Source organism: Zosterops lateralis, assembly GCF_965231275.1.
Source record: "Zosterops lateralis genome assembly, chromosome: 8".
NCBI lineage: Eukaryota > Metazoa > Chordata > Aves > Passeriformes > Zosteropidae > Zosterops > Zosterops lateralis.
In genome coordinates, this window is record NC_139768.1 from 1,170,609 (window position 1) to 1,189,050 (window position 18,442).

The 18,442-nt window shown below is 38.7% G+C and overlaps 1 protein-coding gene across 1 annotated transcript in view; it reads right to left on the reverse strand.

The window, feature by feature from the left end:
- The window catches only part of GRID1 (glutamate ionotropic receptor delta type subunit 1), a 470,054-nt gene that overhangs the window by 80,959 nt on the left and 370,653 nt on the right, over positions 1 to 18,442 (reverse strand). Inside the window, exons 6-8 of the mRNA XM_083867019.1 lie at positions 14,739 to 14,912; positions 5,621 to 5,782; positions 4,280 to 4,399 (exon numbers count right to left, since the gene is read on the reverse strand). Coding sequence (XP_083723145.1) covers positions 4,280 to 4,399; positions 5,621 to 5,782; positions 14,739 to 14,912 — 456 coding nt within the window. The remainder of the gene's footprint in view (positions 1 to 4,279; positions 4,400 to 5,620; positions 5,783 to 14,738; positions 14,913 to 18,442) is intronic.

An 18,442-nucleotide genomic window follows, 5' to 3' on the forward strand; every position in this document is an offset into this window, starting at 1 on the left:
AAAGCTCTTTTTCCAAATCACTCAATCAACTCAAGCAGAAAGAGAAAGTTTAACTGAATGTAAATATGTGGAAATTGCATTTTTCCAAGAGGAACAGGACTATTCACCCTTCCCCCTGTACAGACACAGAATGATTTTAGTGATCAAAAGTAGCCACAAGTTCATTCTTACATTTCTGCTGGAAAACAGGAAAAACTGAAATACAACACCCAAGTTCCTGTTTATAAAGTGCTCCAACAGGAGGCAGGGATCTGTTCTACAGCTAAACCCAGGAAATTAACTGATGTATTTTTCCATGTAAGTAAAACTCATTTAATTACAGTAGGAACCACGTAATTATTTTGGTGTAAATATAACTTTTAGCAGCATATGATGGGATTTGGCAATATTCTTGGAGGTGAAAGCACTTGATACTGCAGGTGTCTAAAAATATCGTTTGTTTGAGCAATGAATAAGAAGCATAGGGTTTGTCATTGTGATAATAATGAGATTTTGTCTTAAAGTGACAATCCCAACTAAAGTGTGGTATCAGAATTCAAAAATGTGGTTTCAACAACTGGGAAACATATCACAAAAACTACTTACAGTGATTTCTGCAGTCTGCCTCAGACGTGCTGCAAGAAACAACTATAACTGTTTACAAAGCTGAAGATATTTCAAGAAAATCTAATGTGAAAAAAAAAAAGAAAAACATACCAACTGACAGAAATGAATAACCAATCACAAACATTATCATTTTGAACAGAATGCTTCTTATGAAACACAAAAATGTGTGCAAACCATTAATCCTGCCTTCATTACAGCCAGCTTGGGAGAGAAATGCAGATTTGCTTTAGAAAAAAAAAAAATATGTTCTTTGTCATAAAGTAAACTGAATCCCAACATTGTTTCACACTTAGAGAAGATCTTCCTGCCAAAGATGAAGATGATCCCAAAGCTCCTTATTCAGCCAAACCACATCCCTGTGAGGTGTGTTTGCTGTTATGGGGCTCTCTGCACTCATGGCCAAACAAGAATAAATAGGTTTATACCCCAAGAGCTCATGGGGATGTGGGGACTTGCCACAAAAGCCCCCCTGGAGTTCCAATTCCCCCAGTTTTGCCTTCACAGCTGGATAATCCAGCTCTTAGATTGTGGAGGATCTGCCCAAGTGCAGCAGCACAAGAAGGATGAAGCAGCCCAGATGTTCTGAAAGTTCCATCAAGGCTGTCCATTAATGAGAGCTAATAATGGGTTGTCACTAAGGATGAATTAATGCAGTCCTGCCTTCCTTTCCCCTTCTACGACCATTGCACTGTGAAAGGACATCAGCTTTATTTTTGCTTTCTCCTTTTTGAGCTATTCTGTTCCCTTATCACTTTACATCCACTTACTTTTCTTTATTTATTTCTTTTAATATACAGATATTCTTGTTGCTATTTCTGAAGGTGTTTACAGACACCAGGAATGTAAATCATGGTGGTAATTATCAAGCAAAAGACATTTAAGCTTTTCAGTTTCTCCAGCAATCCTCAACTTTCAAATGCCCCAATAAGCCACAGCACAAATCTCTATTTTGAGCAGGAATACACAACATTTTCTAAACTTCCACATGTACACAGTGAATAGAAGGCAATTACCTGAGCCTTTTGTAAAACAAGGTGATATACCTTGAGGGACATACCCTGTTCTTTTTTATGTTTAAACCAAAGAAATTTGAGCATTTTCTGAAGTTTCCCTTTCACTAAAGTACACCCAAAGGAAAAACAAACTATAACACAGAAAATACACAAATACTTCTGTGAGCCTTTACCAAAACCACAGGATGTTGCCTTGAGTAAGAAAGGAGAAGACAAAGTGGAACAAAGAAGCTACACTGAGCAATGAAATACATATATTTAGGTGTAATCACAACTAAATCACAGCTAGTGAAAGGGAAAATGCTGTGTGGAAAGATCTCAGTTCAACTGGAGAGTCAAGATACCCCTGCAAAAATAGCTCTGAAAATTCCTGCAGATTGGAGTCACTGACTTGGACATTCTCTGGGCATCTCTCTGGTGGAAATGATCCTCAAAAAACTTTGTGGTGGATGCTGAGTGTTAAAAGTCCAATTAAAACCTTTTGATTGGAATTCCCTCTAAATTTCAACACTCGAATTTAAAGAGTTTTGCCCTCCCCTGTCACTGATCCTGAGTGCAAAGATTTCCTGTAGGGTCAGGACAGGGATGAATAACCACAGATGCTCTCCATACATAAATAAAACCATGCAGAAAAAACCCTCTGTTTTCTACCCAAAACACATCCCTCCACAGCTAAACCTGACCAAAGGCTGCAATGGAAGCAACTGCCAATAAATCAGAACTGGTTCTCTCACTCAAGTAATATACATAAGACAATGATTTTCTGAGCCTTTAAAAGTACTTTTAAGCTGTAACATATTTTTTTGCTGCAATAATAAAAAGTCAGGCTGCTTAAATAATTGAACTCCAGTAGTTCCATGGTAATTTTGCTCTAAGAGGTATCATCTCTTCCAAGTTCCTCTCCAAACTTCTGCAGCACACTGCTGGCTTTTTACTCTCTCTATATATTAGAATGAAAGGATAATTTCCAGAACTTTATTTTAGCTCAGAGCAGTATTCCACAGCCATTAGCTTTTTACCCATTTAGAATTATACTCCCTTTCAATTTTTGGGGAACTCTACAGTGTTCTGCATTTAACACCTGAAGAGTTAAGCCTTCCTATATTAACCACTGAGCAGCACAACCTCAAAGTAACACACCAGGGATCAAAAGTAATCAAAATACCAGGTCAGCCATTCCAGCAATTTTCCCATTTAGTAATTTGATTTATTTCTTTGCTTTGTAGTTGTTTTTGAGTGATATTTTAGTTATCTCCACCTCCCACCTTTGGATTATGTGTCAATTTGGTCAGTGTGTCACATACCCAAGTGAGAGCATTTGTCTCTGTGGTACCATATTTGAAAAGCACGTTAGAAAACACCTAATAATGTATAATATATAATAATGTAATGTCACACATCCCAGTTTGCCTGTAAGGCTCTGGGGTGCTCAGGCAACACTTCTTTCAAAATTAAGACAGTAAGATAATTTTTTATCATTCACATGGTGTTTGAAACTTAAGATTTCCTCATTTTCAATCTTCTAGAAACAAAAATAGACTGAGAAATAGCCTTTTCTGGTCCCCACAATGTAAAAGCCAAACTGAAGTGTTTAGAGGCATGTTTTTGGCAACAGAGAATTTTCAATTATATCTCCTGGAACTTTATGCATTTCAAATACTTGTCTCCCTTCTGTTGAATTTCTAATAGATATTGCACAACTTTGGCTCCATGTCCAGAATCCTTGTGCCAAATTAGACTCTGAAAGAATCTCATGTTTAGCTGATAAAGATGATCATGTAAACACAAGTTCTCTGCTTGTTTTTCCACTTACACTTCTGTAATTCAGACAAATCAAAGAAAACAAATGGCCAAATGAAAATAAGAAATCACGTATATTTTACTTATTTGTGAAATCCTCTTAGGTCAGCTCTGTTTAATGTAGGACCCATTGATCACACCACGGTGATGTCTGTATTTCAACCATCTGAGCAGTTTAGAAACTATTTACAGCACGAGTTCCAATCAGAAGCTCACTGTTCAACTGAGAATTTAATATATTTTTTTGAGCATTCCCTCTGCCCAAGTGTGTTCAAGGCAGCCTTGGCAGAACAAGGCAGTTTATGTTAATAATAATCCCATGGAACCACTTTAACTGTCCTTGTTCCACCAGCTACCACTGATAGGTCAATCTTGACTTTCCATGACAGAGCATCTTTCGTGTTGGAAATCATCTTCCCTAGAACTTATTTATTTCTCTCAAATCCTTGCGGCAGCTATATTTAAAACATCCTAGTGTGTTTATATAATTTATATACTCAGCCAGCTTCCTTAGTGCCAATTGTGTTGTATCTTCCCTATTTTTATCACAGCAATCCCATCTTAATTAACTATAAAACACATAAGCTAAATTGTGTATCTTCACTATTCTATTCACAGGCTGCTTATGGCATTGCATCGTTACTGCACATGAGAAATAACTTGCAGGATTTCCTGCCTACCAACATAAAACCTGTTCAGGGTTTAAGTGCGTCATAAATTAGAAAATATTTCTCACAGAGTAAATGTCTTCTGCAGCATAGCACTAATTCATATTTGAAGAATAACATTGTCTCCTGTGAGGCAGGATGTGTGTGATTTAGAGGGAAAACAGAAGAGAGAAGGAAGCAGCACATCTTTACCCTCCGCACGTCTTTGCCAAACGTCTCGCTGTAGCTGGTGCCCAGGATCTCAAACTGGACATAGGGGTTGGCTCCATCTTCTCTGAACTCCATAACACCAGTCAGCCCAGTTATGTGGCCCTAAGGAAACAAGTTTGAGAAACTTCAGAACAGAAGATATTTGCCTTCATAAACACTCCTCTGCATAAAATGTGTGCCAAACGCACTTTAATCGTGTTTACAGTGAATTTAAATGTGGCTGTTGTATGTTCTTCAGAAGCTCAAACCCAGCACGAGACAAAAGACTTCAATTTTTAATTTTTTTTTTTTTTTTCAGAAAATCACTTTAGCACTCAACCCAATGTTTATGGTCATCAGGTCATTGCTGCCCACAGAAACAGACCCCAAAGGAAAAGAGAAGGGTTTTAGTGGACTGTGAGACAAGAGCCCTCCCAATGTAACCAAGGGCACTGGGCTCAGTTCTTGGCTTGAGCACCAAGGCATGGACTCCCAGCCCAAAACAAAGGGACTGCCTGCTGTGCTCCCAAGAGAGGCATGAAGGAAAGATAAAATTGCATCTCTGTCAAACTATCACAGAGTTTGATTCTGGCTTTGTAGCAAAAAAAAAGCTTGAAGTGACACCAAAGTTCAAATTAATTTAACAACAAAGGATGGCACCATTAGGACTTGTCAGAATGATCAAATTGCATCAATTCGCTGGAGGAAAATGATTTCATCAATATGTATTTGGGAACAGGGTGTTGCTTCTGAACAACTGCAAAAGTTAGTGCAGTAAAAAATTAGGGGGTTTTTCTACTATTACTTGTGATCAGGTAACTTTTATACAAGAAGTTGCCGTGTGTCTGCAGAGCCACAGTTCTGTCCATGCTGGAGTATTTCAGTGTGGTGCAAAAATAGATCCTTAGCAATGCTCAGCTAACTTACAAAGCTACCCTGAGCTGTGGAAAATGGAACATAAAGCTTAAACCATTGCTTCCCCCTCCTGCCCCTCCAAAGTGCATAAATTATCCTCTTGCAAAAAATGCATTAATCAACTCCCACGACTTCTCCTGGTCCTACTTCCTCCACAGGAGGCAGCCAGGAGAACAGCAGAAATAGAACAGGTGCCACTGGACCCACACTGCACTCTATGGGTCATAATCATGATAAATAATCATAAATTATTTATCATAAATCATCTGCTTGTTCAATAGCTGTAGATTGTCCTTGGGCATTGTAGATCACTTGCTTGTCATACATCAAAGAGAAGCTGAATAGAAGTTAAAACCTTCTTCAAATACTCAAGTAGACATGAAGTAACTCTTCCAATTGCTCACACAATCGTGGTTTGAATTTTCTCACCTTTTTAATGGTCTCTAGCATGGATCTTCCCCCGTTCCAAGGCTTGGTGGATTTCCTCATGCAGTTCAGGCTTGCCATGCTGTGCCATTTCCTGTCCTCCAGTTTTCTGTGGAAAGCATTGGCCAGCATGAGCACACTGTCATACAGGTACAGGTTGGAAACCTGCAAACAATAATAAGAATGAGCCTCTTTTTCTTTTACACCTTCCAAGGAAATGATAAAAAAAACAGCAAAGAAAATAAAACAAACAAACAAAAAAAAGGGATAAGTGAGGACTAAAAGCTGGAAGTATTTGACATATTCAGCAGTGAAAAAAATTGAAAGAAATGCCTGTGCTCCTGGGTGCCTCTGTCCAAGGGATTCTGGCACACTGGCACTGCCTGAGCATTGCTGCAATGCAGTGCTGTAAAAAGAGATCTCACTCCACACAGAAACTCAAACTACAGAGGGAGCACAGCTCTCTATCAATGAAAGACAACACTGATAGTTGCTCAGCCCTTTCAGCAAGGAGGGAAAAATAAGAATTAAGTTCTTGGGGGTTTTATTCACTTGAGCAACTGGTGATTTCTGGCACAGCAAAATCCAATCTGCATGCAACTCTTCAGAACATGAAGAGGAGAAATTACATTATTATTTGGGTCTCAGCATCTCTTTGCACCAAATATACCTGAAACTCCTTTCTCTGGAGCTACTGAATTTAGCCTCCCTATTCTTCAATTCACACGGAAGATACAGAAATAAACAATTGATGACAGAGACTGCAGTAAGAACAGAACACCACACTAGTAACACTGAGCATGTATTTCATTTTTCAAACCAAGACACGTCTAGCAATCCATGATTAGATCTTTGACAGGCAGTGGCGTCCACTTCAAATGGTAAAAATTTAGTAGTGGAAATTGGCTGAGACAAGTGATTAAAAAAAAAAAAACAATTAGATACTCTTCCCTTGTTCCCAGAGTTCACACACATTCTTCTTCAAATGTATGTACAGGGGCTGAGATTTAGTCTTTACTAAACTCAAATCTTCACTTTACATCATTGGCCAGATACAGTTTTCTCTATTAATACAACACTACTACTATTACTACTACTATTAATAAAAATAGTGTTTCTTCTAGCTGAAAGCTTTAATCATGCTCATCCCTGACTTTGCCATTTATCTCCTGGATTTTTCTTGTTCATCTTAAAAAGTAATGCCTGGAGGCCAGGAAAGGGCTGCAGGTGGGAGTTAATTCACCTGCACACTTCCTATAAATGTGATTCGCTGAGAATCCCAATAAAAGTGTCACTCTGTGAAAGTTTAAATATATATTAGTGTTGAATCACTGGCTGCAAATAAACTTCTGATGTGTGTAAGATGCTAATCTTCAGAAACAAAATGTTTCATGTTCCATAATCTGGAGTTTGACATAAATTGATTGATTTAAATTGAAAACCTTTGAAATATATTATTGTATAAATAAATATGAACGAAAGATATATGTGCAAAAATTAATTTTGAAAGAATCACAATACAAAGAAAAAAAAAGATGTTGCAAATCCACACTTATTTAAGTGACTAAGCATAAAAAGGGATCTTTACATGAAAAAATGCAAAACCTACAAGATACTATCAGGGAGAATATCTCTCATCTGGCACTGTCATCTTTTTTCCCTTTTCTTTGCTGAACAAGCACTCCACACTGCCTGAATTTGCTATTTTATCCAGTTAAACCTTCTCTTTTTAGAATATTTCCCAAAGTAGCTACATGCCATACACTTCCTCTGGTTTTAACTGTCCAAACTGTATTTTTAACTGTAAAAGTAGTTAAAGAGTTAATAAGAGTCCCAGCAACCAAGTTTCTTCTGCTCAATTGCATTTGTTTCCCTATTCTGCAGATATTTCCAAACAACTTTCAAATAAAGCAACCAAGCAGATCCTTATTATTCAACAGGGCACTTTTCTTCAGGGTTAAACAACTCCTGAGAGGCAAAAAAATCCAAACAAACCTCAGACCCCACAAGATACACCACCCTAAAATCCACTTTCTTTTGAAAGAATGCTACAAACTGAGAGATGGAAAGATGGGATTTGCACAAGAGAAGTCTCCCACTACATTTGTCCTGATCCTACAGCTGGACATCTGGACCAAGGCAGAGGAAAATGTTACAGAGAACACACCAAGGTGCTTTTTGCCATGGAAAGAATATTCTGCGTGTTCTGTTGTATTATCCACTGGAATTCTGCCACTCTGGTTCTTTTCTGCTGAAAGTCTCATCCCAAACATGAGTAAAATGGTGCTTTTTAATCAGCAAAATTCCTTCCTCCATATAATCACACTCTATTTACTCCAGTAAAATTGATATGCATACATAACTACATTTTACTCATTACTCACTGAAGAGTCACTATCCTATGGAAGAGTAAGTTGCAATCAACACTTCTATTTTAGGACAGAAAATATGCAAGCTAGGAAAAAAAAAAAAAAACAAACAAACAAAAAAAAAAAAAAAAAAAAAAAAAAAAAAAAAAAAAAAAAAAAACAGAATAAAAATTTCCACAACTAAAGCTGGATTTGTAATAGTAAGAAAAAAAAAATAAGACACAAACATTCTTGGCCTGATCTCACAGCAAACTCAGGGCTGTAATAATTTTCTTTATTACATTTAAATACAGCAAAATCTCTGCTTATGTCCCAATTCATGTTTACAACATGAGTTTGCTGAACAGTGAAAGGAAAAAGGATTCAGCAGACACAACCTGCTTGCCCTTGTTACTGCACCTGCACACAGATTTTAATTTTCAGTGACCTGTAAAATTCCCTACGAGTATGGACATGACCACTGAAAGGGAATTTTTGAGACATCCAAGGGTTCAGTTGGATTCTGATTCCACCAGTATTGTCAGAGCCATGAGAAAATAGTTAATTTAAAAAAATCATTTTCAGGCAGCATTCAGAATTGGTAATAAAACAATAGAGAAAAGAAACAAGGAAACATTCTCGGCTACTTTGGGTTTTCAAAGCTCTGGAGCATTTTTTATTTCCCCTATTTGGATATTCACAAGGGAACAGAGAAGGAAAGGGCATTTATCTGTCTGAAGAGACTCCCCTTAATAGAATAAAAATTCCCAGACTATAACAAAGCATTTCATTTTGGTCATGTTTGGAGGAAGTGCCAGTAATTTTTAGTTATTCTTTTACTCCATTGCTGACAGTGTAAAAGGCAGAGGTGCTGAAATGGCTTTTGATCTATCTGCTGTAAGAATGATGGTGACTGCTTCACCAATATGCTAAAGAATATACCCTGTACATGAAAAATTTTAGCCATGTTCTGGTTTATCTTCTGGAAATTATTCCAGACTTTATGAAGCTCTTTTTTTTTTTTTTTTTTTTGCACTGAAGAAATAAATCCACCATACACTAGTAGAGCACAGCAGAAAATTTTCAAGAATGAAAATCTATCACAGCATTAAATGTCATTTCATAGAAGTTTCTACGTGAACTTCGTGAGATTCTCCAGAATGATTTTACTTATAAAGTTATGTATGGAAAAAGCTCTTATCTCCTTCAGAGGGACTAATCACAGACAAGGGATTAGACAAGTGATTTCTCTTCTGAGAAAGCCACAAGCCACAAAGACTGAGCCCAACTCTGAGTGGCCAGCAGAGCCAGGAGCCCAGCCAGAGGATGGAAGGAGAGCTCACACTGACATGCCACTATTTATTTATTATCCCTAAGGCAAATGAAATAAAATTACTCAAATTCTCCTACAATCACCAAAAAGCAGTCCTCAACTCTATATTTGTTCAAACCTTCTGACAGTGAGGAATCTAACCACTCTATTATTTAGTGTTTTGCCCATTCTAGCTTTAAGTATCTCAATGAGCTTTCCAAAGAGTTCTTTTTCAGCCTGCATGCTCAGAGTGTCTTTTTAATTGATAAGGATCTCTTCTTTCCTTTTAATTTTCTCCTGTTTTTACACAGCTACACCTCCAACACTCTCTCCTTCTTCCAGGTTCTATTCTCTGAGTGCTCACTGTCCTTCAGCAATTTATTACAGGATGGGCATTTAACACCATAATGAGTGTTTTCTCTGCCAGTATTTTTTGTAACAACATGTCAACAATAATACAAGGCCTGGATTACCCTGTAATGCTCGAGATTGTTAGCTGGAGGCATTGGCTTCACTCACTAAACATCTCAGCAATTTGGCACAGCTCACACTGACCGTGCAAGGAAAGTCTAGGAGGAGTGTCTTGATAAGGAAAACTGAAAACAACCAAGAGTCAAACAGAAGGATGAGGTAAATGCTGGAATTGCAAACAGCATAAAAGATTATAGTTTTATCCTGCCTCATTTAGAAATAAATATAGGTACAAATTAGGTTTCAGAGGCAATAACAGATGAAAAATGGAGGTACTGATGCTTTCCTCGAGCCCCTATTGTCTGCTCCGTGATTGAGCAGTGAACAAAAATTTCAGTGAAATAATTATGCAAATAGAGAAATGCAGCAGTTCAAAAGAAGCAGGGAGGAAAAGATAAGTTTCAGCCTCCAGTGTGATCACAAAATCCCCCATGGCCACAGGACACCTGCAGAGCTCTGGGGTTTTTAATGGATCCCTCTGCTAACACACCTTGGAGAAAACACACATCCCTGGGCTGCAGGGAGAGATCTGTGCTGGGCAATGGGCACTAAAGCCACTTCAAGGATACTTTACATTCACATTGCACTCAGAAACAATTTCACTGTGACTGAACATCTGGCCAAAAGTCCAAATTAAACTTTGCTAAAGAGACTAGCAAATGTAGGTTTGCACTGAAAGAAATGGGAAAAATGTGGCTCGTCAATCCTTTATGGGAGAAAGTGAATGCTTTGATAGGGGTTAATCAATATTTACTGCCCCTCAGTAGCACTCTGCAGTTGTGGAATAACAGCAGTGTTAACAAGCCAAATGAGAATAAGCCCATTTAGCTGGACAAAAGTGCAGGATCAGGCCCTTAAGTTTAGGCACTCAAACACATCCTAAAAAAAACCCCTTTACTTACAGTAAAATTGCAGTGAGTCCTGAACAGGAAATAGATCAGAAATAAAACTCAGCTTAGTAGGAGCAACTGCTAAGAGATGCCCACATGGATCTCTGATGGACACATCATTGAAGAATGGAATTTTTACTCTTTCAGTGAACACCCTCCCACACTTCTCAATGTCTCCTCAAATACGTCCAAGCAGTGCCTGGAATAGTTCTTCAGTAGAGAGGCTGGACTCTCAACCAGGAATAACCTCATTAATTTTGTGACACAGTATGCTGGGGTTTTCTTTTTTGCCTTTTCACTCCTACTGTGTATTTTTGGTCATGCTAAATTATTTTAGATACACAGTGTCCCTGAAATATGTTTAAATAGCTTTAGAATCTTACATGGATTGAACCCATCAACTACACAAATGGTAAGCAAGGAGAAAAATGAACGAATGGGAATTGCATTTTTAAAGAGAAATCTTTCTTAAAAAAATTAAAATTCGTTTTTTAAATTTATGAATGCATTGTGACTAACCCAATGAAAGAAAAAAAAAAAATACCCTCATCAAAAAACAAGTTTGTAGAGTGCCATCAGAATTAATACTTAAAGAGAAATACTTTGGAAAGAAGCAAGTTATACAGCAAGTTTTTCAAATTGAGTCTGTACGAATATTTCTGAAATAATCTAAAAAAGTTTAACAGCAATTAGGCCATTCTATACCATTCAAATGCCATATGAGGACACCATTCTATACCATATGAGGACACACACTAGGACTATGTAGATTTAACTATAAATCCTGAAGTGCTTTTGTGCTCTCCCTCCAGATGAGGCAACACTGACAACACTGATGGCCCCAACCCCAGGACACCAATGGCCAGTGGAGAAAGCAAGTTCTAAACTGTGTCTTTTCCATTTACCAAAAATAAATGAGATGGACACAAAAAAAAAAAAATCCTACCTGAAGAATAAGACAGAGAAAAACACAGTCCTCTGGAGTCAAATAAAATGATCGAGACAGGAAACTTTATAAAGCTTTTTCTCCACTTAAAGCAGAAACCCAGCTGAGTATATTTTACGTGCAAGAAATAAGGGCATGAGCAAAATTTTGACAAGTGGGTTGATGGAATAAGATTGGATTTCCACAAAGCATTCAGAACAGATGAGTTTTTGGATGAGCTTGCAGAACAGCCTGATCTTTAAAAGGCTTGTCAGAATGCCAAACTGGGATGATCACCCACTGAAAAACAACCTTCCAGGATATGGGACTAAAGACACAGAGAACAAAAATCCTTCCAAAAAGATTTTCATTAATTTAGCCAGAACAAAGTTAATAATCCATGACGTAAATGTTTCTCTCTTCTTAAAAGTGCTAAATTCTCCCCTAGAAAAAAAACACTACAGCTAGAGGTTGACAGAGATCAGCTTATTCTTCCTCAAAGTCATTAAATAAATAATTAACCAACAATAGCTGGTAAGTTACCTTGACAACAAACAATTATTAATATGAGGCTGCCCAAGGGAGGGAGAGAGGCAGGGATTTCCAGCCTGTGGTGTTAATCAAAGTATTTCAAAGCCGCACAAAGAGCCAGTGCTGGCAGGCAGTCACTGCCTCTGGTGGATCCGTGCAGCCTGACATGGAGCTTGGAGCTCCTGCAGCCTCTGGCAACGGGGGGGATTCACTGATGGTCTTCTGCACAGCAAAAGGGCAGCAGGATTTTTTTATTTTAAAAAAAACCCCAGAAAATTGCAAGTACCTGAATTACAGGACCATTAATAACACGTCAGTCACACTCAAATTAATATGAGCTGTTTGTCCACAAGGTGTTACATAAGATTTTTTTGGCAAAACATATGGAAAATAAATGCAGCTGTGGAACACTTCAGGTATGACTATAGGTGATAAAACCATCCTGTATTCCATCTATAACCACTTAAAAATATACTGGGGACAACTAATTTGGAGAGCTCCCACATGTGCCCTCTCTCTGTCTTTCATGCCAATGCAATTGAATATGGAAGTTATGGAATCAGCTGCCAAAAACATTTTACCTCTGCATTTTTTTTATCTGTATTGTTTTTAAGTTTATAGAGAAGGAACTAATGGGCAAAGCATAACTTAAAGACAGTTTCTAAGCTGGTATAGTATTTCTGGAAGATAGAAACTGTTTTGTTTCCCAAAAATCCACATCTGGAAATCAGCAAGAAGAGGGTCTTTACCTAAAGGTCCTTATCAATGGAATTTAGTAATAGGACATGAGGCTGCTGGTGCCAACAAACCAGTTACCAGTTTGCAAATTTGCAAATTAGAACTTGCTCAGAGTCCTGTCAGAGCCCTTCAGATGAGTGTCTGATTTAGATTATGCATAAACCAGCACAGGCAGCAATACTCAAAATCCTGCTGTAATGGAAGATTATTCCCCAATGAGTGATTTGTTGGTGCAGCATAGATAATTTTTCATCATACTGGAAATTGCTTTGATCCTTGGAAATGAGGGGCCTTTGTTCTCATTACAGCACACCTCAGAGTTACTAACAAAGATCAAAAGTGTCTTTTCTGTCTGAGCCAAGGCAGATGTAGACTTTCCCCTGCGCAGAAAGAATGCAGCCACACTCAGAACTGCAGGGGGGGTGTTTGGCTTTTCCCAAACTTTGCCATGGCTGAGACAGAACCTGAGCCAGCAGAGCTTCTCTTCAAGGAGGAACTGTTCACATCTGTCCCTTAAAGGATTTCAGCCTCTGCAGCCACAACTTTTTTGTAGGATGCAAAGAAATAAAATTCACACTCCTATCCCTTGGGAAATCTTAATTTACTTCTCTTCCTGATAATCTCCCTGCCTCTCCTGGTCTGAAACTCTTCTTGCAGGAGCAGCCCCTCCCCAAGCCCAACCAAGCCCCTTGTCCATCACCCCACCCTGGAGACCCCCCTGGCTCAACCACCCAACCCATCTCTGTGTAACACTAATTTTGCAATTAAATGATTTTAAGAGAGTTTATATTCTTAGTCCCACTGAAGTTTATAGCTATATCCAACACCTTCAACAGCCACACAAATGAAAATTTTTAACTGTCTTCTAAAGTAAAACAAAATATTCGAGTCCCACTGAAAGTCCAAGGCCTTTGTTTCTGAATTATTGCACTGTCATTGGAAAATAGCACCTATTAAATGATATTTAAATTACCGCAAGAAAAATTCTTGATATCTGGGACAAATTGCCAAGAAATGTCAAGATGTTGCTGACACCAGAGTCAAACGTGTTACCAAAACCTGAAACTTGAAGCAGCAGTGCATATTTTACACGCTCAGACAATTATCAGTTCTGAGCCTACTGAAAAGGGACAGACTGAACACATCAGCTTGATCCAGTCCATTACCTAAATATGAAATGCTCCACAGCCCAATATCTATTGGAGTTCTGTTATCTCCCAGATTAACTCTTTCACAGCAGATGTCTAACTAGCATAAATACAATAAGCAAGCAGTAATACCACAGCACTGTGATGGCATGACATTTTTCAAATATAAAAAGATTTTTAAGAGAATGAAATATTCAAAATCAGCTCTGAATTAGTACAACCATGTGCTGATACTTCATAGACGTCAGCACTCAGCAATAAAATAAATCAATAAAGTCAAGAAAAGTTGACCCAAAGGTTACATGCTCAGATTTATCTGTACTCATTTCCTTCCTCCTCTGAGTCAACACAGCCTCAGAAAAGTGTCCCATGGCCAAGTCCTAAGATGGGCTTTTTTCTGCTGTGCACTGTCACCTCTCACTCAGAGGGGCCACAAGTTGTGATGTGGGTGCAGACCCACACAGAGGACAGCAGCAGGTCACACATGGAAAACTTCTGTATTTTTTTTTTATTCTATCAACTTATATTCACTTTTTACAGAAGGCCAGGATTGGCCCAAGGAGGTCACAACCTCCTGACTCCATTGGTCACTCTGACCATCAGTCAAGTTCTCCTCTCAGAGAACAACTATGCAAAACACAAGATAATTTCTAAAAATACACATAGTTTACATGAAACAGTGTGAGAATCAGGCTGCGAAGATTCAAACACTTGAAAGTAAGAAAATGCAGGGTGACAGTGCACACACAGCTACTGACCTGCAGCATCTGGAGGTAGCCCTCCTGGGGATCACACAGCAGGGAGGAGATCCTGTGGTTGTTCCTCATGCACCTCTGGTTGTTGTCCCTTGACAGAGGGAAAATCTGCCTGATGACTGTCATCCTCCCCAGAGCACTGTGCACCAGCTCCAAGATTTCATTATCAGTGATTTCCTGTGAATGGAGACACAGGCATTTAAAAACATGGATTTCTCCAGATATTTTATGTGTTTCTTTCATTATTGGTTAAATGTTGTTTTTTTTTTTTAAAGACAAGAGGAGAAAAATTTTAAAGATGCACATGCTTAATCTACGCCAAATGTTATTTTGTGTTTAATAACAACAAACCTATTTTTTTATACATCATCTGAAATAGCCTAGCACAGTACCATCTATCTTGGCAATACTACAATTTTACAGATGTAGTTCCTCAAAGGAAAGCACCAAAATGGTCTCAATAGATTTCTAAAAAAAACAAACCAAAAAGCCAAACACAAAAATCCCCCTTGAAATGAAATTTATATAGAAAGACCTTTTGTTTGACAGACTAGAACCTCAGTATATCCTCAGGACAAAAATAACAATCGAAAACCATAACAGTCTTGAGGAAATATGGCTCTTTCACCTGTGAGCAACATTACAAGAGAGCACTTTTCCCATAAGTACAGTAGATCATTTCTGCAGACTAATCCTGATAATGACTCAAGGAAGTCTTTTGAGGTTGTCTGTATTAGGAAATAAAAAACAGGAGAAGCTTTATGGAGGGGTTTGACACGTTTAGGAACATCAGTTGCTGCACACGGAATACTCTGGGATGAGATATAAGGAGACCTCAAGGACAGGCTGCTTTTCTTCCCAGGCTTCACCATTTCTGAAGCTTCTCTGCAGACCTTCACACGCCCCTAATCCATCCAGACTGCAGGATCTACAGACAGAGACTGCACCTACTGCTCCTACACCATGCCTTACACATCTTGTGCTTAAAGAAACACACAAAAAACCTCTTTTTTATACCCCAGCTTGAAAACCGCAGGCTTTGCTGACCCTGAAATCATAACAAAGGTGATGTTTTTTGTCCTGGCAGGAGTTCACTGTGAGGAAAGGCAGGCACCGCACTCATCCATCCCCCAGGTGCCTGCTGCATATCCCAGCTCCTCACCAGGGCCACCAGCAGCTCCTGCAAGTCACATCAGCCTGGCCCCAGCACAGCTGGGAGTCCAGGGGATCCCTCTGGGCACCCTGGAAGGTCACAGACCTCAGCAGAGGGGTCTGGAACCCAAAAAAGAGGGTCTGGGGTCTGTGCAGGGGGGTTTGAGACCCTGGCACAGAGCCCAGGGGGACACAGGCTTTGATTTTGGTCCATGTGAAAAACATCCAACAGAGAGAATTGCAAGTCACAAATGTGTGACAGACAGTGCTGTAGTTTATCACTGTGTAGAAGATTTTGTAGTTTGGGGATTTTTAGAATGGAGGTGCAAAGGGACAAGATGGAGGATTTAGGGTGGAACCTTGGGTTCTTCTTGTTCTCCCTTGGCATCCATTGTCTGCAGTGACGTGGGCACAAGGGAGTTTCAGTGGATTGGGGCAGAGTAGACATGACCCTGTTAGTGCAGGTGATAGACATTGGTATGAAATGGTAAATAATAACCACATAATTATCTCTATAAAAGCAGAGTGACCTCCCATCACAGGGGGAGTCACATCCTGTCCAAGCTGCTGTGAACACCTTGGCTGGACCCAAAGACCTTGCAAGATAAGAACTAATAAACAACGGGAGAAACCAAGAAAACCAAGACCTTGAGACTCCAGTTCATTCTCGCGCCGCACCAAACACAGAGACACAAAATCAGACCTAAAACTTTCAGAGGTCAGGAGGGAAAAACACTCCCTTGGACCCACATGAACCACCAAGCCTTGGAATCTCGGGGCAGAAAGAACCATAAAACCCAGTGTTATTAAACCCAGTCCAGTGCCCAGCCTGCCCACGGCTCTCTCAGCCCTTTGCAGCTCAGGGGGTTGCAAATTGCCCCTGTGGCTGCAGGTTCTTGGTCAACACTTTGTGATGTGTCATCAGCAGAAGTGAACCTGGCCCTGGATATTTTAACATTCAAGGAAAAAAAAAATTACTTTGTTTTCTTGCCATTTTCTCTGTCAAGCTGTGAGCGAAATGACCGTGGGGTTATAATAATTACTTGTTATGGTTGACTAGTACTGTACCTTGGCTCAATTTAGTGCTTCTTTACTGATTTCCCATTTTTATTTTTTTTTTTAGGAACATGAATTTTTAACTTTGCACAAGGTGAAATTCGTTGCATTAATGACAGACCAACTGGGGTGGCACGAAAACAGTAAATCAGAAAACAAATATATTCTTATAGAAGACAAAGGGTTTTGAGGCTTAATAGAAAATGCTGGGCAGCATTTTCTATCCTTGTGAGGAGATGGTGTAGCAGATCCACAAGCTCCACAGATTTCCCCTCTGTGCATCTGAGGGGTGTTAAAACCACACAAAGTGTCTAAGTTTGAGGGAGAGACAATTTTATGGCCCAGCTTTAACTCACAACCTCAAGGCTGCATCCCTGGGGAGGCACACTCAGACCCAAGGGCTGAAAACAAACAAAAAAAAAAATCACAAATCATCCAAACCTCCAGTTCAGCTCTCACCACACACATTTTGTGTCCCCTCTAATTAATGCACAGCCTTTCAAAGATGGCTCAGAAACACAAATATTGGTCATTTGTGGCATTGGTTGATCTGTTTGTTTATCTGCACACACAGAAATTCAGTTATTTGTGATTCCACGTCACATTGCTCAGGGGAAAACTTAAATCCGCTTTAGTTGTGCTCAACCATCGTAACACAAATCACAAAACGAGACAATTATGTTTCACATTACAATCTCTATTTTCCTAGAGGTAATGACAGAAAATGATAAATTTTAATGGCATTAATAATTTAAAGCACCAAAGAATATTTCCCTGAGAAAAGTGGAGGATTAAACAGAACAGCGCTGAGAACAAGGATGCTCATGGAGACAAACTAGAGATTTATTTGGATTTTTTCAGTAGTATCAATACTCTTTGGTGGGTTATTCTAATTTAATTAAATTAGCTCTATTTCTAGATATAAGGATTCTGCACTGGGTATCCAGATGTATTTCTCAGATCATTGTTAGTGCCTACACAATAAAAGATCTTCTGATTTAATGAAATATTATTCCATGCTAAAAATCTTAAAAATTCTAAATAAAGGGAGCACACAAAACAATAGTCAGTAAAAGCAGGAAAAAAATAAACAAAAAACTCATCACTGGTATTAGTGTGGGAATTATTACTATTATTAACTGATTCATCAACTGAATTATTACTATTATTAACTGCTAAAACAACTCATCAAAGCTCATCCATGACCTTGCTCCTGGATTTTTGAGATTCTTTCTGTGCAATTTCACAGCATTAGAATCAAGCCAGTTTTTAATACACATTTATTTGGCCAGGATGGAGAAACACATCCAGCACTGTTCCAAGAGTATGTATAATTTTCAAGCAATTATTAGAAAAAAGAAAAGCCACAGATTTTTGTGGGAATAAATAAATAAATAGAAATGCTGAGGTGTTAAAGATCTCCAAAAGGAGACAAGTGAGATTTCCTTGGGCAAGTAATAAATATAGGGTACCTGGAATACAATTAGAATAAATTGTAA